Source organism: Chionomys nivalis, chromosome 17, assembly GCF_950005125.1.
Source record: "Chionomys nivalis chromosome 17, mChiNiv1.1, whole genome shotgun sequence".
Lineage (NCBI taxonomy): Eukaryota > Metazoa > Chordata > Mammalia > Rodentia > Cricetidae > Chionomys > Chionomys nivalis.
Window position 1 is genome coordinate 58,221,385 of NC_080102.1, and position 24,329 is coordinate 58,245,713.

At 46.6% G+C, this 24,329-nt stretch overlaps 1 protein-coding gene across 1 annotated transcript in view; it reads left to right on the forward strand.

The window, feature by feature from the left end:
* The window catches only part of Slc4a8 (solute carrier family 4 member 8), a 69,807-nt gene extending 45,799 nt beyond the window's left edge, over window positions 1–24,008 (forward strand). The window contains exons 15-25 of the mRNA XM_057792454.1: window positions 22–127; window positions 1,202–1,363; window positions 4,309–4,422; window positions 6,648–6,809; window positions 7,596–7,847; window positions 9,936–10,004; window positions 11,239–11,412; window positions 13,025–13,162; window positions 16,547–16,638; window positions 18,039–18,134; window positions 19,231–24,008. Coding sequence (XP_057648437.1) covers window positions 22–127; window positions 1,202–1,363; window positions 4,309–4,422; window positions 6,648–6,809; window positions 7,596–7,847; window positions 9,936–10,004; window positions 11,239–11,412; window positions 13,025–13,162; window positions 16,547–16,638; window positions 18,039–18,134; window positions 19,231–19,243 — 1,378 coding nt within the window. The 3' untranslated portion in view covers window positions 19,244–24,008. The remainder of the gene's footprint in view (window positions 1–21; window positions 128–1,201; window positions 1,364–4,308; window positions 4,423–6,647; window positions 6,810–7,595; window positions 7,848–9,935; window positions 10,005–11,238; window positions 11,413–13,024; window positions 13,163–16,546; window positions 16,639–18,038; window positions 18,135–19,230) is intronic.
* The last annotated feature ends 321 nt before the right edge of the window (window positions 24,009–24,329 follow it).

Consider the following 24,329-nt stretch of genomic DNA (forward strand, 5'->3'; position numbering starts at 1 on the left):
GGGTGTTTTATCTTTCCCTAGCTGCAGGTGCACGCTCCCGGAGAATCCAAACAACCATACTTTACGGTACTGGAAGGACCACAACATCGTGACCACAGAAGTGAACTGGGCGAACCTGACTGTCAGTGTAAGTCTGGGGATGGGCAGGTCCTCTGTTGTGACCACCGGGTCTATAAAGGGCTTCTAGATTGAGGTAGAGCAACCCTTTGCCGGACCCTGGCATTTAAGCTTAAGCCGGGTTCAGTGACATTCACCTGTAACCTTGGAAGCCCAAGGTAGGGACACTGTACGTTTAAGGCCATTAGGGCTGTGCAGAGAGACCCATCTGGGGGCTTAAGAAGAACCATTTTGATCATATAAGCAGTAACTGTGTGGGGGCGCGTTGATTAGCTCTGTTTCACCATGTTGATATACTTAGAGACCTCTTTTTCTTTATCATGCTAAAATTGATACGTTTTATTTATTTATTAATCTCTGTAGCGTCCTTTGAGGGAACAGTTAGCTGGTACACATTTCTGCCACATGAACTCAAGAGTCACCTCTTGTGTTTATTTTTGAAAACTGCCTTGGGATTTGTAAGAATTTATAAGATATTCTTGGAAGAAAAACTGGTCTATTATTGTGACCGTGTTTGCCCCCCCGGTGACATGGGTTTCACTAAGATTTTTAAGATGACTTTTATACTCTGAACTGTTGCATTTCCCATTAGTGTGTGCTCATTTCTTACCAGATTCTCTCCGTGACATTTAGAAAATTTGCTACTAATGGCAGTGATAGCTTTATTTCATTTCTTTGTTTTATACAAGCATGATGGCTGATTTTCATTAGAAAAAAAAACTCACAAAAATGAATGAAAACATAGGGACAAGGACAGGTCCAGGCTCTGTGTAGCTGGAAGAATATTCAAATTTCAAAGGTTATCTAATAAAAATAATACCACCCAAGTTCTTCCCAGAGCCTCAGAAGTGTTTGTTCCAAACAGTTCTAACTTCATGCCTAAGTGTGTTGGTTAGGACCACTCAGTGTTCTTGACAGGGACCTGCTAGTGAGGGCCCTAGCTGCATGGTGGTCACGTGGCCAGTGCTGGTGGCCTGTGCTTGCCTGCAGCCGTGGGATGGCAGTGCATGGTGAGCTGGGAAGGTGGCAGCTGTTTATCCCAATGTGCCAGCCATTTTGTAACCCAGAATTCTTGTTCCACCAGGAATGCCAGGAGATGCACGGAGAGTTCATGGGCTCGGCGTGTGCTCATCATGGACCCTACACTCCCGATGTGCTCTTTTGGTCCTGTATTCTCTTCTTCACCACCTTCATCCTCTCAAGCACCTTAAAGACATTTAAGACAAGCCGCTATTTCCCGACCAGAGTAGGTAGCTGCTCAGATGTTGCTTTTGTGTTAGGGTTCTAACTACAGAACTGCTGACTCTCAGCCCCATGCTGCTGTGGAGATTGGCAGTATGGAGGCTACCAGCTTTCCTGATAAGCTGCACTGGGGCAGGGTTTTCTAGTGCGTGGCAGCCTCCTTCACAGCTCCATGGTACAGAGTGAGGATGCCTAAAACCTTTCTGATTGAAAAGGACCAGGTAGGTTGAAGGTGGTGGTACTGTCCCCTAAAGGTTATGTCTCGGTTCCAGAAGGCTGTTCAAGTTCGTGTGTGAGATTCTGAGGCACGTGGGATATAAAACTAGAGCATGCATGTTGGAGAGATTGGCTTATGTTCTGTAAAGGACCCAGAAGCCCCTTCCTAGGCATGGTTCCTGCCATAGGTTAAAAACTCTGTGGCTGCAGGAACCAGCCCGTCTTTGTCTTGGATTCCTTCCCTGACCATCTGAAGCCTCAAGAGCCGTTGTTCATGTCCCAGGCGGGATCTCTGCTGGTTCAGGCAGAGCAGAGCTAGAGGCCCGAGTTTGAGCAGCCGTGTGAGCCATGGCTTCAGCGAGTCGACTGTTTAGGCACATCTACAAACTAGAGTATGGGGGGGGGGGGGCTCGGTTGTTTACCGTATATACATCCATGATTAAAGCCCATTCACAGGCCTTAGTGAGTTTGCAGAGTAGCTGAGGGAAGCAACACATTAATAAGTTCACAGTCTGTTTCCTATCTGGACAAATAGTTGACAAGTGACTGCTAGATGCTGACCAGTTGCCAAGCCTGGGTAAGTGTGGGGTGGTCAGGGTCTGAGTCCTCAGAGAATGCATAGAACAGTGAGGGATGAACAGAACCATGGAGAGAGTGCTTCAGACCTGAGGCCTCAGAGAAAAGGGACATTAGTAGTGATGCTGTGTGTGCCAAGATGTCTTTACCTCCTCTCTCTGGGGAGCTGAGACCAGGGTGCTTGGTCCCTATCTGTTATTAAAGCTCATCTAAGCTCTAAAATGGGGTGATCCTCTTGGGACAGGCCTTAAATTGAATGGGAATACATGCGTGCACACACAAACACACATGCAATGCACACATCACACACAAATACACACATACCACACACACATAAATGCATACATATCACAAACATGCACACACACCACACATACATATGTATACACGATACATGTGCAGGTGTACACACACCACACACACAGACACAAACCAGAAATAAGCTTTATTGGAAAAAACGAAACAGGAAAGAAGTCATGGGGAGGGGGGCAATGGCAAGTTTTCAGTGGGACCATAAGGGTGTCAGCAGTGCTGAGAGGACTCTATCCAACAAAGCTCTAGCCTGAGGAGTTTGAGTTAAAGCCAGTCCTTGACTACACCACAGAAAAGAATTTCAGATGAGCTGGCGTGAACAAGATTGGTAAGTTTATTTAAAGTATTTAGACATGGCCATGTAGGGCAAGGACAGTACACACTGAAGACAAGCCGATGCCCTTAATTACGTGCAGAGTCACACTTAGGTGCCATTAGTGGCGTATAATAAGTTACTGTACTCACAGGGTGTAATTCACAGCAAGCTTTGAGGATTGAAACTTAAAAATTAAGTAAAAACTTATTAGGCCTCTGGGAGATAGCTTCATTAGTAAAGTAATGCCTTTTAAACATGAGACCATGGTGGTAAAAACATGAGCTCAGGTGAAAAGGCCCGGTGCCATGGCACACGCTTGTGATGCTAGTCGTAGGGAAGAGTAGACTGGTCCCTGGGGCTTGCTGGCGACCACTCTAGCCTGACTGGTGGGCTCCAGGCTCCCTGTCTCAGAGCGGGTGATGGTATTTCTAAAGGGTGCCCAAGGGTGGCCTCTGGTTCTCCACATACATGTGCACATATATGCACATGTACTCACGTGTGAGTTCATAAACAAAACAACAACAAGCTGGTTTACTTAAAAATTCTCCGCAAGTATTGTCTTTTGTATGAGATTGTGAGGTTGTGCCTTGTGGTGCACTGCTTAGATGTAGGGCCAAGCGGGGGGTGCTGATGTAGTTGACACCCCAGTCTGCAGACATTCAGGCCCTCTTGTCTTCACAGCTTCAGGAACACCAGCACTCTCTGCAGGTGAATTCCAGAGTGGGCGGATCTGTCCCTTCCAGTATCCCCTTAGAGTCCCTGTCTTTTTCTCCTGTCTCAAGAAAAAAAGAGTGTGTTTGAGTTAAACTGCAGGGGACTTGAGTTCACAGAGGTCACTGGCAGAAGCCTAGTTAGGCCAAGATGCCAAGGGGGAGCGAGCTGGGCTGGCGTCAGAGCCGGCATGAGAGCGGAACACGAAAGGGAGGAGGCCAGAGCAGCATGAACGGGTGGGACAGCACTGGAGGCTCCATGGACCTCACAAGGAGGAGAGGATTTGTGGTTTTGAACTTGGTGAGGCCTCTTGGGGTTTTGGTAGACAGAAATGATCCAACCTAGTTTCCCAAGGTAAACTACCTTACTCCAGAAGCTGTGTTTGAAGAACACTGGAGGGCAAAGGTGAAACAGTTACCCCACTGAGAGATGGCAGGGACTGTGGCTGAGTGTGGGCACAGCTGGGGTGACAAGTCATGCTCAGGTTCTGGGCATGTTCTGAATATTAGCTGATAGGCCCTGTGGATGGAGTGGATCCAGGATGGGGGCAGGACGTGAAGGTGCTGCTGCTAAGACAACCTCGGCTGGACCCGTGCACCCCAGTCGGGGCTCTCTAGAGACTGGTCTCGATACATTAGACGTGGTCAGAGGTTTGTTGCTCCATATTAAACACACACACACACACGTTGTGCCTCACTTTGAGTATACTAAAATAGTCTTGATTATCTAGTTTGTGTGAGTTCAGCTGCTAAGTGTTTTCTGGGGAACAGTAGCTCTTGAGGTGCTAACTTCTCTGCTCTGATTCTTTCTCACGCCAGGCACGCTCCATGGTGAGCGACTTTGCTGTCTTCCTCACCATCTTCACAATGGTGATCATTGACTTCTTGATTGGAGTCCCATCGCCAAAGCTTCAGGTTCCCAGTGTGTTCAAGGTGCGTAGATCCTGAGTGTAGATGGGTCTGAAGTTGAGCTCAGAGGTCCAGTAGGCAAAAGGTAATGTGTGTTATTATGAATACCTGCCCTGCTAAGCTTTAGTTGAATGGAAGATGCTATTTCCATAAAGATGTGCTGGTGGAGAGGTGGCCCCAGGAGCACTTGGATGATGCTTCACAGAGCTCCAGCTTTAAGGAACTGGGAAGGAGGAAAAACAGCCTAAGACCTAAGAAGATCTTGTTTGGAGTCCAGGGCTCCTGCTGAGCCATCAGGACATCTCTTCAACCATATTTTACATTTGTTTATTTATAATCCATAGCAGTTTAAAAGCTCACATGCAAACTGATTCATTGGGATCCCAACTCTGTTTCAGTGCAAGGGTTATAAGCAGACAAGACTGGAGAGCCGAGCTTAGTTAACTCCACAGACCCTCATTGTGGGGAGAAGGCAGAGAGCCTGGGTGTGCTCAGCTTCTTCAGAAAACTCCAGAGTAGGAGGGGCTGAGGATGGCAGGAAGACAGACGGTAGTAGAGGTGGTCCTCAATTCTCCACGGCTCACTCCTTAATCCCAGCATCCGGGAGGCAGAGGCAGGCAGGTCTCTGTGAATTTGAGGCCAGCCTGGTCTACAGAGTGAGTTCCAGGACAGGCAGGGACGCTCCATGGTGAGTGACTTGGCCGTCTTCCTCACTATAAGGACTCTCTCTCTCTCTCTCTCTCCCTCTCCCTCTCTTTTGTCTGTTTAATTTTGTTAAACTTATTAAAATGCTGAAAGGGTTAAGAAACACCTCCAAGGACCTGGTGTTCTTATCCATGTATGAATGGTCACTATTAGCTTTGTCTCTAATATCTGGCTAGCTACAGGACAAATAGATTTTGTATAAAAGCAGGCAAATTTGGAGCATTAAGCAGTCCTTGGGGAAATTCCATCGTGCACAGGCTTAAGACCTGAGTTGATTTCTGGGACCTCTGGGAGGCAGGAGAAGATCCGAGGAAATGTGGCTGGTGCAGACAGCTTAGGAAGCAGAGAAGAAGCAGTCTCTTGCCTTCTCTCCTTACGTAGTCAGCCCCAGTTCCCAAGGCCAGGCTGAAGGCCGGCATAGTCACTTCTTACCCACTGGCGACTAGTTCTGTGCTCCATTCTAGAAAGGAAACGCTGTATTTGCAGACAACCTGTGTGCAAGCGCCTCAGTTCTTACAGCATCTCTAGACCGCTCTTACCTACAGCAGTTCCGAGCTGTTATCCTGCAGTGTTAGAGAGCAGTGTAACCCAGAGGCATCTCCCCAGCATCTCTAATCTGCAGCTGATTGAGTCGACAGAGATAGCAGGCCCGGCTGTGCCACCACCTATAATATTAAAGCATTAGCAAGCTTCTGTGTTGGCCTGAGAACTTAACCACTACCTATGACTACATAGTCTTACTATGGAAACAGAGGTTGTAAAGTTTTAGAAATATTTAACTGATTCAAAATCCAGGACTTCCCAGCATTACTGAAGAGTTCTTTAATCCAAGTGTCGTAACTAATGTAGCAGCCAAATGCTCCAGATTTAGCTGAGTTTGGGGTCATTCTGGGTAAGAGACTTTGATCCTCCAACACCATTTGTCTGTTCTTGGTGTGCACCAAGGGTGGGGCTCAGAGTTTGAACAAATGCTTATAAAGCCATTGAAGAGGGTCCTAGGTCAGACATCCCCAAGCTCTGGGACTCCTAAGTCTCCAGTTCCTGGGCTCCTTTTCACCACTGCTGAGGGCTGATGGACAAGAATCTGAATGACCGGGGTCCACGTGGCTATCGTTTGTACTTCAGACAGTCCTTGGCTCCGGCGAGGAGTGCCGAGAACCATCCACTTTACAGACATTCGTCTCGGGAAGTCATTTTTTTTTTAAACAACAGATTTAGTTACTAATAAATTTACTTGGACTGACATTGAGATAAAGTTGCTTTCTCTGCACTTGGGGACTTGGGGAATAAATAGAAGGCCGTGTAGGATTAAGGAATATTCCACAGGAAGCTGTTAAGTGATGATTGATTGCTGAGGGGGATTTGGGGGAAAAGGCCAGAGATTTCCTCAGGGGTTGCTGCATTTCATGTTTTGTTTTGTTTTTCTAAGGATTTTCATTCAAATGAGAACAAAAAGAAGAGGAGACTAATGATTAAGCTTGGTTTGTTTTGCTCGAATCTCCAGAGTTAAGATGCAAAAATCCAGCTTGTTTTTAATCTCTTAGCCAACACGGGATGACCGAGGATGGTTTGTTAGTCCCATCGGCCCTAACCCCTGGTGGACGGTGATAGCTGCAGTTATCCCGGCGCTCCTGTGCACTATCCTGATATTCATGGACCAGCAGATCACCGCTGTCATCATTAACAGGAAGGAGCATAAACTCAAGGTAACCACAGCTTCCAATCTGGACGGCTGAAATGGCAGCTTCTTAACATTTGTATTTTAGGATAGGCCTGGCTCTACCAGGAACTGAACCGAATAAAGTCTCAGAAGGGCTTTTCATTGCTTGCCCATTAATAACGAAGATTGGCTGGAGGTGAGAACAGTGGAGCCTGAGATGTGGTGTGGGAGGAGTATGGACTCAGTACTCCCCTCTCAGACTGTGTAGAGATGGGTGGCCCGAGGTCCTGCTGGTTCCTAAGTAGCAACACGTTCTGAATCAACAACCAAACAGCTTTTCCAGGAGCAGGATTTCTCCTGCTGAGATCCAGTGTGAGGCTTTAAGATGAATCTTGAGTTTAGGATTACAGACTAGGGTTAGCTCTGACTCCCGTCTTAGTGAGATGCCACACGCCTTCTATCTCTATGGCAAAATCCAGACTTAGCAAGGAACCGGGATGGTGTCCAGGAGCTCAATAAAAGCATTGTTCTCTAGTATCTAGAATGGTCACTATGTGGCTTGCTTTCTGCTGCTCTTCTAGAGGAAGCTGGTTTTGAGTCTGTGAGACTCAGGCAAAGGAAGCTGGAGTCCACTGTATAAAGACCAGATACTTGCATACATATAGGACAAACCAAACCTCCCCTTTCTTGTGTTTCCTCCTAACTGGGAGGGCTATAAGAATTCTCCAGACTCTTTCCCTTACACTCCTGCTAGCTTTGAGTCTGAAGCCTTTAGCTCACCGTTACACGACCTGCTTCAGCTGGCTCACTGAAGGTGCCTGTTTCCCCACAGAAAGGTTGTGGCTACCATCTGGACCTGCTGATGGTGGCCGTCATGCTGGGCGTTTGTTCCATCATGGGACTGCCTTGGTTTGTGGCTGCGACTGTCCTGTCCATCACACATGTGAACAGCCTCAAGCTGGAGTCTGAGTGTTCTGCTCCTGGGGAACAGCCCAAGTTCCTGGGCATCCGAGAGCAGAGAGTTACAGGCCTTATGATCTTCGTGCTGATGGGCTGCTCGGTCTTCATGACGGCTGTCTTAAAGGTAATCAGTCATTGAGGGTCTTTGTACCAGGAACCCTGCTGGGGATGCAGTGGCTCCAATATATAAATATGCAGATCCCTGCCCCGGAAGAGTTCATCCTTGTGAGTAAGGCCATTAAATGTGCTTAAGAAAACAAACATGGTAATTATAAAATGTAATCAGTCATCTGATGGACCACTGTCTTGCCATTTTCTTTCTTTTTTGAATAGGTCCCTTCATGTTGAAGGACCAACCCAGGGCCTCTGCGTGCAAAGCAAACACTGTTGCTGAGCCTTGTCCCAGCCCTTCTTACCCTGGGTTTTATTTTTTTTGATACAGGTCTTATATGGCCCTGGCTGGCTAAAACTCACTATGTAGACTAGGCTGGCCTTGAACTTGTGGCAGTTGTCCTGCCTCTGCCTCTTGATTGACAGGATTGTAGATATTATTCTAGTATGTTTTTTTTACTGCTATGATAAAGACAATGACCAAAAACCACTTGGGGAGGAAAGGGTTTATTTCACCTTGTACTTCTAGGTAACAGTCCATCATGAAGGAAAGGCAGGGTGGAACTGAAGTAGAACCGTGTGGCAAATTGGCTCATACGCTGGTCCATGCCCGTTTGGGCAATCTGGGCCCATTTGCCTAGGGATGCTGCTGCCCACAGTGGGCTCCACAGTAATCACTAATGAGGACATGCCCATAGGCTGGTCTTTACTGACATTTCCTCCTTCCAGGTGACTCTTAAGTTATATCGGGTTGGTAATAGACTCACCGGCACAGACAACCGTCCAGCAGTGCTGCAGACTCGTCAGCGGACCGGGATGTCACTCTAGAGTGGGGCAACACGAGAATCCAGTGTGGACTCTGTAACCCTGAGAGGAGTCGAGTTGTTCTTTAGCCCAGGATAAAAGCAAACCGAGAGACTAGGCATCCAGGATGCTGGGCAGCGGCTCCAGGCTCAGCACTGCAGAAGCCAGGCAGGGTGGGGACGTGGTAGAGGTAGGAAAACCATGTTGAAGGCCTTTCTTCTGTGCACAGCAAATTCAAGGCCAACTGTGTGGAAACTGAAAGACATGATGTGACAGGAAAGCCACGTTCACATGCTGTGTCCACCACGTAAAACCCCAGCATGACAGCATGTTCTCAGCTAGTTTCCTCTCTGCTGCCCTCAAGTCTCTAGGTCAATAAAAATGAATTTTTTATAGTTTGTAGCAAAATACATTAAGTTCCTGAGGAGGTACCTGACAATGAATATGGAAGATTTAAATCACAACACTGATGTATGTGTTTGCAATTGACCACGCATGTGTATGTGCATGTGTATGCATTTGTGTGCACATGACCACAAGTGTGTGTACATAAGCACAATGTGTAAGTGTATACATGTATGTGCACATGTGTATGCATGTGTGTGTGCATGACCACAAGTATGTGCATGTATGTGCATGTATATATGTGTGTGCACATGACCATAAGTGTGTGTACATGAGCACAATGTGTACACGTATGCATGTGTGTGCACATGTGTATGCATGTGTGCTTGCACATGATGAGTGTGAATGTGTGTGCACATTACCACAAATGTGTGTACATGAGTGTGTGCATGATCATGAGTGTGTGCACATGACCAAAAATGTGTACATTTGTGTGTGCACATGACCGTAACTGTGTGGGTATCCCATCTGTGTCCTCATGTTGAGGAAGGAGGATGGCTGACAGAGGGAGAAGCTGGAGGAGACACAAGGCCCATGTTACATATGGGTAACAATTTCATTTCAAAATAAAAAGATTTTGATCATCATTGACTTATCCTTTTGCTTCCACTTTAATGGAAGGAGAGATTTATGAAATTGTCTGTGGCTTGCTTTCATGTTCAGAGTTTAAAATGTATATAGATGTACACGGTAGCACACAGCCTTTAACCCAGCACTCTGGAGGCAAAGATGGGCAGGTGTCTGTGAGTTCAAGGCAAGCCTGGTCTACATATTGAGTTCCATGCCAGCTAAGGCCACACAGTAAGACCCTGTCTCAAAAAAATTAATAAGATTTGACGGCTTTAAGTCCTGCTGGTGTCCTACATTTTCTGTCTTGCTCCCTTGTCTGCAGTTTATCCCGATGCCAGTGCTCTATGGAGTTTTCCTCTACATGGGAGTCTCTTCTCTGCACGGAATCCAGGTACTGTGTGGTCCATCTGGGCCATGACTCTTGCTATATTCACTTGTCCCGACCAGAGAGGCACAATTCCCCAAGAGAGGCACAGCCGGCTCCTGAGACATTACTTCTTGTCTTGCCACTTGGCTAAGAAATGTCTTCAGATATGGGGTACGAAATACGGTCATGGTGGTGTTAGAGGACTGTCCGCCAGGATAACATGGCTTGTGTTGTGATTATTTGGCATTAAACCAGGGATACTTTGTCAAATTCCTGTAGACCAGGACCTGAAACATTAGTCAAGAACCAAAGACTCACCAAGGAGGCTCAGCAGGAAAGGACTTGCTACCAAGCCCTTAAGATGCTTACTACTAAGCCCAGAAGGCACTTGCTACCAAGCCTGACGAATCTGAGTTCCATCCTTGGGACCTGTGGTTGAAGAAGAGAACCATCTTCTATGAGTAGTCCTTTGACTTCCACATGCATGGTGGTGGAGTGTGTGTGTGTTTGTGGGGTGTGTGGTGGAGTGTGTGTGTTTGTGGGGTGATATGTGTGGGTGCACATGCTACGGCAGGCATGTTGTAGTCAAAGGACAACTTTGTGGAGCTGTTTCTCTCCTTCTGCCTTCATATGGGTCCCAGGATTTGAACTCAGGTCGTCAGGCTTGCACACCAGCCCTTCTCCTGGACCATCTCTCTAGCCCCAGAACATCATCCTCGATCCAGAATTTTAAGAGGTCTTTTTTGATCTTATAAATTAGGAGCTTCAAACCTTTCAAAGAACAAGCAAGAGAGCTGGGTTTGGGAATTTAGGGATTTGTGGAGAGAGAATTTCTTCATTGAAACAGTGTCCTATTCTGTAGCTCAGTTCGACTGGGGACCCACAGTGTAGCCTAGACTGGCTTCAAACTCTTGGCCAAACTTTTGACCCAGCCTGTCTGTGTAGCCACGCCTGGGTGGAGTTGGTTTTGTTAGTATGCTCAAAGGTGCAGTTGGCTTCTGGACACCCACCTGGGAATGCTCTCTGCAGCTGCAGTGTGTGTATTGGGCGGGGTCTGCACCTGGAAATAGAAAAAGTGGTTTTTCGTTTTGACTGCCACTTCCAGGCCTTGGCCAAATCTGCTGTCTCAGAGACCCAGTTTTCTTTCTCTCCGGGAGAAACGGCCCCAGCTGCTATGCGGAACAGGTGGTGGGGGCTACCGTGGGCTTGAGGTTCCTAACCAGGGACCTCCAGAGCCAGTGTGTCTTCTTCCTTCCAGTTCTTTGATCGTCTGAAGCTTTTTGGAATGCCTGCAAAACACCAGCCAGATTTCATCTACCTGCGGCACGTGCCCCTGCGGAAAGTCCACCTCTTCACCCTCATCCAGCTCACCTGCCTCGTCCTGCTCTGGGTAATCAAGGCATCGCCAGCTGCCATTGTTTTCCCGATGATGGTAAGGGTTCTCTCCCGCCCCCCCCCCCATATGGTTTCTCTGTGTAGCCCTGGATGTCCTAGAACTTACTCTGTAGATCAGGCTGGCCTAGAACTCAGAGATCTGCCTACCTCTGCCTCCTGAGTGCTGGGATTAAGGTATGTGGCCTGGTTACTGAGTGAAGGTTGTTTTAATAAAAAATATCAATGTTATTTTTTGAAGCAGTGGTTAAAACAATGTATACCATAAAGTTTCTGTGTTCACCATTCATTCATTTATTTGGATTTTCAAGACAAGATTCCTCTATGTAGCCCTGGCTGTCCTGGAACTCAGAGACCCCCCCCCCCGCCTCTCCCTCCAGAGTGCTGGGATTAGAGGCGTGCTCCATCATTACCCAGCGTGTATTCACCACTTTTAAGGGTATGGGTCAGGGGGATTAAGAACATTGTTGAGGTACCAACATCACTATCCATGTCTAGACCCTTATTGCAAAACAGAGACTTCAGGCTGTCACCCCTCATTCTCCTTTTCTGCAAATGTGGAGGCACCCACAGTGCTGCTGTCTATCTCTGTGACTTCTGCTACCTTAGCTACTCATGTGGCATTGCTTTACTTCCCTGTCGTTCATGTTGTCTCATGGGTCAGAATTTGCTTAAGTTTGAATAATGGAGGCTCAGTTCATTTATGTTGTGGATTAAATGTCAGTTCCTGGTAAACTGATTCCTTCTCTGACCTCCATGGCACCAGGCATTCACATAGTACGCATGCATACATAGTTACATAGTCCACACACATACATAGATACAGAGTATATGTGCATACATTGATACATAGTACACACACATACATAGATACATAGTACACATGCATACATAGATGCATAGTACACACACATACATAGATACACAGTGCATGTGCACATATAGATACATAGTACACGTGCATACATTGATACATAGTACACATGCATACATAGATACATAGTACACATGCATATATAGATGCATAGCACACACACGTACATAGATACATAGTACACGTGCATACATAGATGCATAGTACACACACATACATAGATACATAGTACACATGCATATATAGATACATAGTACACATGCATACATAGATGCATAGTACACGTGCATACATAGATGCATAGTACACACATACATAGATACATAGTACACATGCATACATAGATACATGGTGCAGTGCATACATTGATACATAGTGCACGTGCATACATAGATACATAGTACACATGCATATATAGATGCATAGTACACATGCATACATAGATACATAGTGCACATGCATATATAGATGCATAGTGCACACACATAGATACTTAGTACACATGAATATATAGATGCATAGTACACATACATACATAGTACACGTGCATACATAAACACATAGTACATATAACAATATATATCTTAAAAATATATAAAAATTTAAAAGTAAATAATGTCAAAAGCCTCGTGCTGGGTGCCAGTGGCCCACAGTGAGTGGCTAGTGCTGCAGCCATCAAGAGTGCAGTTCTGCTTGAGATGTCCTCGCCTGCTGTGGAAGTTGTTTTGCTTGACTTCCTCAGGAGAGGCTCCCCTTTACCACCTTCCCTTTTCGTCAGGTCCTGGCCTTGGTCTTCGTCAGGAAAGTCATGGATCTCTGCTTCTCCAAGCGTGAGCTGAGCTGGCTGGATGACCTCATGCCTGAAAGCAAAAAGAAGAAGCTGGATGACGCGAAGAAGAAGGCTAAGGAGGAGGAGGTAGAGCCTTGCTGTGCTCCAGCCTTGTTTCAGGGTCTCAACTCCCAGAGTGGAAAGAGGGAGGGAGGACGGTGTGTGAGGACACCTTGTCTGAGATCCTGAAAGTAACACTGAGGGGTTGGATGTTACCTCAGCTGCGGAAGGTTAAGGGGTCCTGGCCCTGTGTTCCCTTGATGTTTTGAAGTTGGTAACTAGTCATTTCCTGCTTTGATTTTACCCCAGGATCAAACTAGCATATAAACATAAATTGAGATTCTCAGATCCAGTGGCTCCTTTAACACATGCATAAACCCATTATTTCTGAGAGTATTGGTTATGCATCTAATTGCAGTGGTGCAAATGCAGCTTGTGAGGGACTTTCTGTCTTCATCACCCTCAGCAGTTGGCACCTTGCCATCTTACACAGTGGACCATGAGCCATGGCCTGAACATGCACAGAAAGGATGTGTAGCAAGACTAAGAAATGCCCCGAATAGTGTCCTTCCACCTGTCTGTCTGTCTGTCTGCCTACCTACCTATCCATTCATCTATCTATCTATCTATCTATCTATCTATCTATCTATCTATCATCTATCATCTGTCAGTCTTTACATCTATCTATCTACCTATCCATTCATCTATCTATCTATCCATCTATCTATCTATCTATCTATCTATCTATCCATCTATCTATCCATCTATCTATCATCTATCATCTGTCAGTCTTTACATCTATCTATCTATCTATCCATCTATCTATCTATCTATCTATCTATCCATCCATCCATCTATCTATCTATCCATCTATCTATCCATCTATCTATCCATCCATCCATCTATCTACATAATATACATGCGTACATATTTTCCTGCTGCCCACTCTGGCCTAGTCAGACACTGTCACTCAGCAGACACTGCTATCTTTTTAAACTATATTTTAAAATAAAATTTCCTAATGTCTTGAATTTTTAAATCTTACATTATTAAATGAACTAAAATTTTAAATACGAAAGCAATGAAAAAACCCGTTCCTCCCCCTGTTGTGCTGCAATCTCTGTCTGGGAATATTCTTTTCCACCTATCAAATATCAGCAGTGCTTAAGAGGGTAGAACTAACCCTTCAACACTGTGGTTGGGATGGGCCACACATATACTGAATGCCAGTATGAACTGGAGACATATATACTTATGCCAGGAATGGAGATATGGCTCACGACTGATAGCACTGACTGCTCTTCCAGAGGATCCAGGTTTGGTTCCCAGCACCCGTGTGGCCACTCACCCATCTGTAACTCCAGTTCCAGGGGACACAATACCCCATTCTGGCCTCCTCGGGCACCAGGCAACCACATGATGTAAATATGTACATGCAGACAAAATACCCCCCAACATGGCATACACACATGGTGTTTGTACACAAGTGCACACATGAGCACGCACACAAATACATGCTAAGCTAGGTGCTGCAGCATATACGTACATTCCCAACACTCGGTAGGTGAGGCAGGGGACGGCTTGAACCTGGGAGTTCAGTCTGATTAACATGAGATCCTGCATCAGAAAGAAAAATGTTTAATTTTCCTTCCTTCCTTCCTTCCTTCCTTCCTTCCTTCCTTCCTTCCTTCCTTCCTTTCTTCTTGTGGTTTTTCAAGACAGGATTTCTCTATATATCTCTGGCTGTCCTGGAGCTCACTCTGTAGACCAGGCTGGCCTCAAACTCACAGAGATCCTCCTGCCTCTGAATCCTTAGTTCTGGGATTAAAGGCGTGCGCCACCACCGCCAGGCTTAAGTTTTATTATTGTTATGCTCTAAACATGTTTGTAGGAAATTTTTACCTCTATAATTATTCCTTTAAGTGAGTGGCATTTTTTAAGAAGTCATTTATTTTTTTTATTTTGCTAGTAAGATAGGATCTCACTATGTAACCCAGGCTATCCTCAAACTCCAAGTCTTTTTGTGTTGTCATAATTTTTTAAGAAAATATTTTAATATGAAACATTTTAAGGATATGTAAAAATAAGAAAACTCCCTAATTTCCTTATTATTGGTGTGCGTGCATGTGTGTATGTGTTTCTGCATGTGGAGGCCAAAGGTTAACATCGGATATCTCACTTGATTGCTTCCCTCCCTATTTGTAGAACTATTGTCTCTGGCTGAACCTGGAGCTCATGTTTATGCTGGTCAGCTGACCACCAAACCCGCCTGTCTCTCCTCCCAAGCGCCAGGGTTACAGGGATGCTGGCATGCTTGGCTTTGTATGTGGGCCGCTAATCCAAACACTTATGCCACAAGTGCTTTGCGCCTCAGCCATCTTCCAGATGCCCCGTTACTATTTTAACAACTTGTTTACTTGGACCAAATCTAACAAAGGACCATCCATACATTATAGTATGCCGATTTCCACTTCAAATCAGCTTAGAGTTCTCCTTCTTCTTTCTGCTAGGAAGCTGGGCTTTGACTGCAGAGCGTCTCTCTCTTTAGACAGTTGTTGCTATTGTCTTCTTTGGCAACACCGACATGTTCTTCTGTCTCTTGTGTTCCTAGTAATTGGTCATTGGCTCTAGAGCAGTAGTTCTCAACCTTCCTAATGCTGTGACCCTTTAATACAGTTCTTCATGTAATTATTATAGAATTATTTTCACTGCTACTTCATAACTGTAATTTTGCTACTGTTATGAATATCTGATATGCAGGATGTCTGTTATGCAACTTCCCCAAAAGGGTCTCGACCCACAGGCTGAGAGCTGCTGCCATAGAGGCTTACATTCAGGTTCTTATTGTTTTCTGATAGTGTCCCATATGTGCTATTATTCAGTCGCCTCACTCTTGGGAGGAGTCAAACCAGGGAAGGACCTAGCTCTCCAAATATGAGAGAAACTGAAAACGGCCGGGAGATGCTGGGTCGTCCTGGTCCGAGATGGAATCATAAGTTAGGGCTCAGTAAAGAGACCACCGAAATGGCCGCTCCGTGGCTAAGGGGAGGCTTTATTGTGGGTAAGAGAGAGAACGTTCAGAGGCACTTGGAAGAGTCCAGAACAGAAAGAAAAAGAAGCACACTGGACATAACCAGAGCTATCTGCAAGAGAAGTGAGAAAGGCATGTGTTGAACACACACACACACACACACGACGAGCTACATAGAGCAGGTATCTAGGAGGAGGGAGGCCTGTGAACTGCTGGCAGCTAGCAACCACAGGTATACCCACTGGCAGTGACCCTTTCTGGCAGGCAGAAACCCATTTCGCAGGTTCCTGAGAGATGCTGGCTTGTAGGCTTGTAGCAACCCTATAGTCCAGCTTGAGCTGAACCCAGGCTCATTCCTGGCCATATGCATGGCCTTCTGGAGTTCAGGGAGTTAGAATTTTCTTTGGACCTTACAATAATAGGGTCTCCTTTTCTTCCAGGAGGCTGAGAAGATGTTGGAAATAGGGGGTGATAAGTTCCCGCTCGAAAGCAGGAAGTTGCTAAATAGTCCTGGCAAGAACAGCAACTTCAGGTAAGCCCCCAAATACCACAGCTTGCTGCCCGATTCCTGCCACAATCCTGCTGCCGTTCTGAGGAGCCGAGAAGTTGGCCCACCTTGTGAAAGCAGCTTTCCATTCCACTGTGTTCTGAACGCCTGCTGCGTGCCCCACTTTGTAGGGTTGGGAGTCAGGGAGCCAGTGTCCCCGGTGCCTTCTGCCATGTCCGGGTGTACAGAGGCTTTGCTTGTGTCCCCATCAGTCTTTACAACAGTCCTCTAAGGGTCATTAGCTGCTTTGAACAATTGAGAAAACTGATTAGGAAATGTGCCAGGGTTACAAAGCTGCTAATACAAGTTCAGGATTACGGCGAGACCTCTCTGCTTCTCAACCCCGTGTTCTTCTCGTCCACTTTCCTAAGGTCAGTAGGGTACGTTATCATTTCCAGGGGCTCCTCAGCCTGGTGGGCATGTCGTGCCTGCACTGGGGTCTGACTTTGGGGACAGGAAGAGACAGTCCACTCCAATGTGGGCTATAGCATTTTCAGTTCAGGGAGTCAAGAGGACACTGACCTTGAAGCCCAGACAAACCCTGTGCTGGTGTCTCAGCCCCTTTCTCTACCAAACTTGTTGCTCTCCACGAAGCACAGGGCACCAACTGCTCCTGACGTCGCATCTGTCTGGGAGCAGCATACTTAGGCTGTGGGAGCCTGGAGGTGAGGACAGCGGGAGGAGGGAAGAGGCCTTATGGCTACCACCTCCAGATCCCGGGAATTAGCTGTGATTTAGACTGCAGATAAAGCAGGGAATCTCATCTTTGGTCCCTGAGAAGGCGTCTGTGTGCTGTATGGGAGAGACCATCAGCTCTGATGTCTGGCAGCGAAGCAGAATCATGGCTCCTTTTCCTGTGTTGATGCCGCTGCTTCTCTTTGCTTTTCAGGAGACAGTCTGGCCCGTAGATGACTCTAGAGTAGTCTGGGGTTTTCCAGGACCAGGGGCTGTGTTTAGGGTCTTAGTTCTGTGCAGTTGTTTAACTTTTGATGAACACTTAGCCCAGAAAACTTTGGGTTTTACACCTTCAAAATGAGTATTATAATTATCATCTCTGTCCCTGTGATTGTTAAGCTAATAGAGTATGGCAGTCTTTTGTAAACTATAATGAAAGAGATTCTGTTATGTAAATGAGAACGAACAAGAGTGCCTGCCACACCGCCACAGTGGCAGCATCCTCTGTCAGCTCTTTGAGAGCACCAGCCCCACCGTAGCCCTGCTCAGAGCCATCTTGCCCCTTCTGCCCTGGCCTCTCCTGGCTGCAGACGGACCGCCCAGCTCCATGCTCAAGCTGCTCCCCCTCCTTGTGGGGTGATGTTCACAGGAAACTAGGGTGTGTCTTTTACTTACATGTTTGGTATTCACTTCCTAAGCTTTTATTTCAGATGTGACCCCTCTGAGATTAATATATCAGATGAAATGCCCAAAACCACAGTCTGGAAGGCTCTCAGTATAAATTCTGGAAATACAAAGGAGAAAAGGTAAAGAGAATTCTAATTTTTCATTTTTATTTACTTCTGACTTTTGAAATGGTAGTAGTGTTAAAGGTAAGATGTATGTTACTTGTAGAATTGGAATTCCCTGGTAAACAACAAAACTGTTGCTAACTGTACAGTAAGAGAAATAAAAACACAAAGTTCCCAAATACTTGAAAAGACAGGCTGTTCTGAGCTGCCCATTTACTTTGGTCCCAAAGGCAGGCTCTAATTATTTTGGAATGTAAATTTGCTTTACCTGTTTAGTTTCTTTAATTCACTTGGAGAAAGTTTCCCATTTCAGAACCTAAAGGTTGTCTCTGATTACTACAACCACACAAACTGGAAAATTGCTAAAAGTCTGTTAGCACTAATAAATAATATAATAACGATAATATTGGCTCAAACTTTGATCCACTTAACTTAGGTTCTGAAATAAGAATTTTGCTAAACATAACAGTTTTCATATTCTGCAAAGAAATTTCTCTGTCATTTAACAATAGCATAGATCAGTTTTAATCAGAAAATGAAAGGATCAGAGGTATCTTTGCCTACATTAAGGAATGCTATGTATATAAGTTAGAATTTTAGCCTAAACACCACTTACATCTAAGTCCTCAGATAAATGAAGGCAAAAAATGTGAGTCTTGATATAGATAACAGACAGGTTTTGTTAAAACAAACAAGCCAGTAACTGGGAAAGCTGGTCCTGCTCCTACTTCTGGGCTTGACTTGGCATTTTGCCGCTTCTGGCATTTGACTCAGTGGTAAAGTGGGGGTACTAGTGAGGTCGCTCTGGAGAGCAACCGAATGCTTCCCAGGATCACAGCTGCCAGTGTGTGCCACCACTTCTTCCCTGAGTAGGTTAAAATAGATCTGTGTTCAATGCAAGTGAAACACAGAATCTTTTTCTCTCAGAGGAAAATCCAGGCAGCTGTGGAAATGTATAACACCTGTGGTTATTTTTAGTTTAGAACTAGTCTACTTGTAAATGAATTTAAAATATAGCTAGATCCAAGTTGTGGTGGCGTCTTCAAAGTATTGTGTTGAGAGCAGGCGCATGTCATGTGTCCCTTTGTCTCACTGTGACATTGTTATCCAGCCTCTTCAATTGAGACTCTGCTGGGGTGGAAGATTTGGGCCATGAGTTGCCTCAGAGAAGTTCTGGTTTTCGAGAAATTGGTGAGTCTCTTGGAGAAGAAGCCAGGCTGAGTCAGGCCCTGTCCTTGGTCATCTCAAAGCCATGCCACACGGAAGCTTTCAGTCACTCAGTGTGCATTGGAAGACATCCAGCTACCCTCATGCCAGCAGCCAGGCACCGGCAGGGCTACCGGCAAGACGACCTCCTGTTGCTTCCTCTCCTCTTTCTTCTTCCTCTTCAGAACTGCCACCATTAAGGAGCCAGCTTCCCATTTTTCAGACATTTTCTCCTGTACTCTCTGCTGGCCTCGGAAGCCACACGAGTCCATTCTGTCATGAGGATTCCTTCATGAGATCCCTCTTCATGAACGGTGGCTGGGAGTGGTAGCAGAGGGGCTAAGAAGGGAGGTTCCTGGGTTGTTGCCAGCTGCAGCTCACGGGCAGCCTCCCTTCCATCTCTACTTGAAAAGGGGTGCTGTAGGAGGTTTGCTGCCTGAGATCGACCATCCAGGCATCAAGATGCCGCTGACCTGGGGTCATCCATATCAATTCCCAGAAGCAGTCAACACAATGTCAGCAGACCTTTGGAAGATGCAGGGCCAAGTGTGAGAGCAAGAAATTAGCTGACTAAAGGAAGGCTTCAGAGAAGTCGGCAACATTAGGGGATTGAACATCTTTTCTTGGGTTTCCTTGAAACTAGAGAAAGAGAAGGAGCCTGTGACTGGCGCGACCAGGGCAGACTTCCTAGCCTGGGGTTTGGTGTCAGATCTATTTTGTAGCCCTCTAGGAAAGATTCGGTGGCAGTTCTTTGTGAGTCAAAAGGTGGATCTGGGGTTGTTGTTGGCTGTTTTGTGGGACTGTTTGACATTCTGCTGTTGTGTCTTGAGGCCACGTTGTTCCTTCACCCTGGAGAAGTAACAACACAGTGCTCCTCGACATCTCCTTAGCTGCCTTGGTAGCGAACACCATCACTCAATGGACCAAAACCGCCTTCAGCCCTGTGGCTTCCTTGTCACACAGATTTCTTTTGGTTGACAGAAGTTCTGTATCTCAGATATAAAAATCCATGCTAAGAAATGAACTGTAGATGGTGAGGTCAGTTTGGGCGCTTGGTTTCAAAGTATGTGAGTGATTTTACAACTGCTATCTCGGGTTTGGGCCCTAGCGCTCTTAGATCCCTTTCCTTTGTGCACAGAGAGTGACTAGCGAGCTGGTCCTGCTGGCTTTCCATCTGCATCTTTGTACACAAGGCCTCCCCGTACACAGTGTGTGCTTTCTTTCCCTGGGTGAGGACGCGTGCGCCATTTGATGCGGTTTGCACCCTCAGACTCTGACTGCACACTAAAGCATCTGCTTACTCTCTGAAGACGTCTGGTGTTGAGGGACCCTTGTCGCCACCACTTCCCTGCCTGTGCGGACCACTGTCCTGTTGACACAAAGATGATTTTCAAGATATTTAACAATTGGTACAGGACAGACACAAGGCACGCAGAGCAGATACCCTTTGTAAAATAGTGGCAGCCATTGCTGTTCTGTGCCTGGTGGATGAATGCCACCCTCCTTTCAAATCCTGACTTCCTCTGAAATAGGGGTTTTGTTCTTGGTTTGTCTGATCTCTGCGCACAGGAGATCTCTGTTCTGTTTCAGCAGCAGCCCTGATTTGCTCTCAGGTATTCCATACTGGAACAGGCAGGTTCTATAGAAATCAGTGGGCATTAAAGTCTCTGAGAGCCAAATTTCCCGAGCGGATCACTTCAGAGCAGATCTAATCATTGTAACCCTTTCCTATCTGGGAATGATTCTGAAGCAGCCTGTCAGTGGGAAAACTTTCTTGATAATTTCATTGCTGCTCTTTTTCATTGCTTTTGTCCCCTGGGAACACCCCCCTTTTCTTGCACCATCTTTTTCCTCCTGTATTTTTGCATTATTATTATTTAATTAAAAATTCCTCCTGTATTTTCATGCAACCTTTTGTGTAGGGAAATTGGTGACTGCTTCACATACTGCTCTGGCCTCCGTGCACCTGAGAGGCAGGTGTGTGAGGTTCCCATCCTGCACCGAAGTCAGTGGCAGTGTCCGTGTCAGTGAGGACAGTGGCTCTTCCCAAGCCCTGATGCTGAGTCGCCCTAGGGGGTGGGGCTGCCTTTGTTAGCCCTGAGCAATGCAGCTGTGGGACTCTGTTGTTTTCCTCATGCCAACGTTTGCTGGGACCAGAGAAGTGGTCATCTGTTCTCTGAAAGGGTAGCTCTCAGCTGCCAGCCAATGTCAGCTGCCGTGGGACCCTAGTGCAGGGAGGCAAAGACTCATGAACATGTTGGCAGTGAAGCCTTGGCTCTAGGGTTGCTTCCTGACGACTCTCAGGGAGAAGGTGAAGACCTGAAGAGATAGATACACTGTGCGGTTGCCAGTGTGTTTGGTTGCCTAACACACGTGCAGCTTGGGAAGGGTCAGGAGGCCGTGTGCTTCACCACCCGCAGCCCCGTCCCAGGTCTCCTTCACTCATGAAACCTGCCTTTTTTTTTTAGACAGAAAGTGGCCATATCTTCCCCAAAGACAATGTGAATAGTCATAGTTTCTCTTTGTTGGTGATGGGTCTTTTAAATTTCTTATAAATGCTGGATAAAAATCTGGCATCGACTAAGTCCCCAGCCTGCCCAAAGGCTAGGGCAGCCTTCCCGCCTCCCCTCTGGACAGTCTGTAGTTTGTGCTCATCCTAAAGGACAGCTCCTAATCCCACTTTCTCCTCCACCTGCCCAGCTCTGCAGACTCCTTCATCAGTCAGGGAAGCAGGGATTGTCCTTGTATCCTGTCTAGTGACCCATCGCTCGTATACTGAAGCGTAGGATTGGTTAGGGTCTAGGACCCCTGGAATTTTTTAGTCTTTAATGAACATAAGAGACACCATTATCATATTGTCTCCCCTGTGACTTTGCCAGTGTCTTTGAAGGTCTTTTGCAAGAGTGACAGTACCTTCACCTAGGACTTTAACTGTATATGTGTGAGTGTTTGTCTACATCTATGTCTTTGTACCATGTGTGTGCCCGGGGCCTGGAGAGAGCAGAGGGCATCAGACTTCCTGGAACCAGATTTACAGATCATTCTGAGCATCCATGTGGGTGCTGGGACTCATCCCTGGGTCCTCCTGACTGTGGAACCCTGTCCTCAGCTTCCTGGGCTCTTAAACTGTGGGGTCAGGCCAGTTTGTCCCTCATGGCCGTCACCATCCTCGCTGGACATTCCCAGGCCCCGCGCTGAGTGTTGTCTTAATGGAGACCCTTTGTGGCTGGCTGGGCGAGACCTCACCCACGCTCCTGCCTCTTCCGCCTCGGCTTTCCTGAAACCCTTTCTTTCCTTCAGCTCTTCCTGCCATTGTTCAGTTCCTTCTGTGGAAAGAACCATGATGGGCTCCTGACAGCACCAGCAGCTGAGGTGACCAGGGCTTCGAGTTCAGCTGCTGCTGCTGCCTCTCAGAAAAGGACCTCTATGGTTGTGTTCTGGCATGACATGTTGAGGAGCTCTAAGTTCCTAAGCTCCTGTGTCTGTACTGATAACATGACATGTTGAGGAGCTCCAAGCGTTCCTAAGCACTCATGTTCATCTATACTGATCTACATTTGCTCTAGGCAGGAAAACACATTCAAAATTGAAATAGAAGCAAATCTCTGCTCTATTTTTGAGTGATTCCCAGTGTCCCCTCCGACACTCCTGCTCTGTGTAGACCAAGCTAGCCGTCAGCTTGCAGCAGTTTTCCTGCCGAGCATGCGCCACCATACCTGGCTTGCCCTTGGTCTTCATGCATTAATTATAGAGAATGAATGACTGAACCAGTCACACTCTTTCTTCAGTTGCCTTTTTTGTGGCCAGAAATGAGGATAATTTTCATAAGCAAAGGAGGTATGAAGTAACCATTGCTGTTCAGAGTGTGCGCGAGGAGTGGAGTCTTTTCAGTAGCCGTCTGGAGTGAGCCGTCCAGACTGGGTCCTTAGAGGAGATTCTGTGCTCAGAAGAATGGAATGGATTTGGTCCTTCCCAAGAGAGAAGGAATAGCGCCCTCCCCCAGATCTAACCCACTTCCGGCGAATACGAAGTGTTTACCCCTAGCTGCCATTCTCAGAGCAGGAGGCGTAGCCCATCCCCCCCACCCTCCCACAACCTCTTCCTAAACCCAGACACAATTGGCTGGCCTGGGCATTGCTTAACAGGCATATGGGCGACTTCTCCAGCAGGCTTTTTCTTGTGTGATTGCCTTGGAACCTGAAGCACTAACCTGAATGTGCAATTGATCCTTTTGTGAGAGAAGCCAAAATCCTTCCTGCCCCTCTCCACTCCCGAGATGCTAAGCCTGCCTCTTGTCTCTTGTCTGTCATTGGTTAGAAGTGGCTGATGGTGTCCCTGGAGAGCAGGGCAGCCTTCCCACAGACAGGGCGACTCGAGGTGCTGGAACTTTCCCCTCCGTTTCTGTGTTCTCTCTAGTAGGTCTCGTGCAGAAGCAGATACTTTGTTTTAGAGATTCCAGAGTCTATATTTTTAGTGTAAGAAGTGTACCCTCACCACACTCCATGGCGTAAATAGAACTGGGAATAAAATGTGTCATTGTGATTATCCCATAGCAATGTGTGCTAGAAACAAGACCCCCGTTCTGGTCTGTCTATGGCGGGGCAGATGACTGTCACAGTGTATCTCTTAGCCCTCCGCCTGCCCTCATTTGTGTGTGCTCACCTCTCTTGGCGACAAATAAAGTCCGTATAAACTGTTTGCTTCTGTGCTGTTTTCTGAGCCTGAGTTCAGGTCGTGTGGAGAAGATTCATGAGGATAGTGGAACAAAGGATGGGGGTGGGGGGTCTGCCAAGGGTGCAGCAGATGGGGCTTTGTGGCTCCTATGTGCTGTCCGGAGCCTCTAGAGTCCTTACAGCTGGGCCGTGGCACAGGCTACTGGGCCTCTCTTAGAGCCAGCAGGAAAGGGAAGGGCTATTTTGAAGACACCCTTGGACTATGAGATCAATATCTATGCACTACCGAGTGCCTCAAAATACAGATTTTAGAATCTGGCTCCTAAAGGTT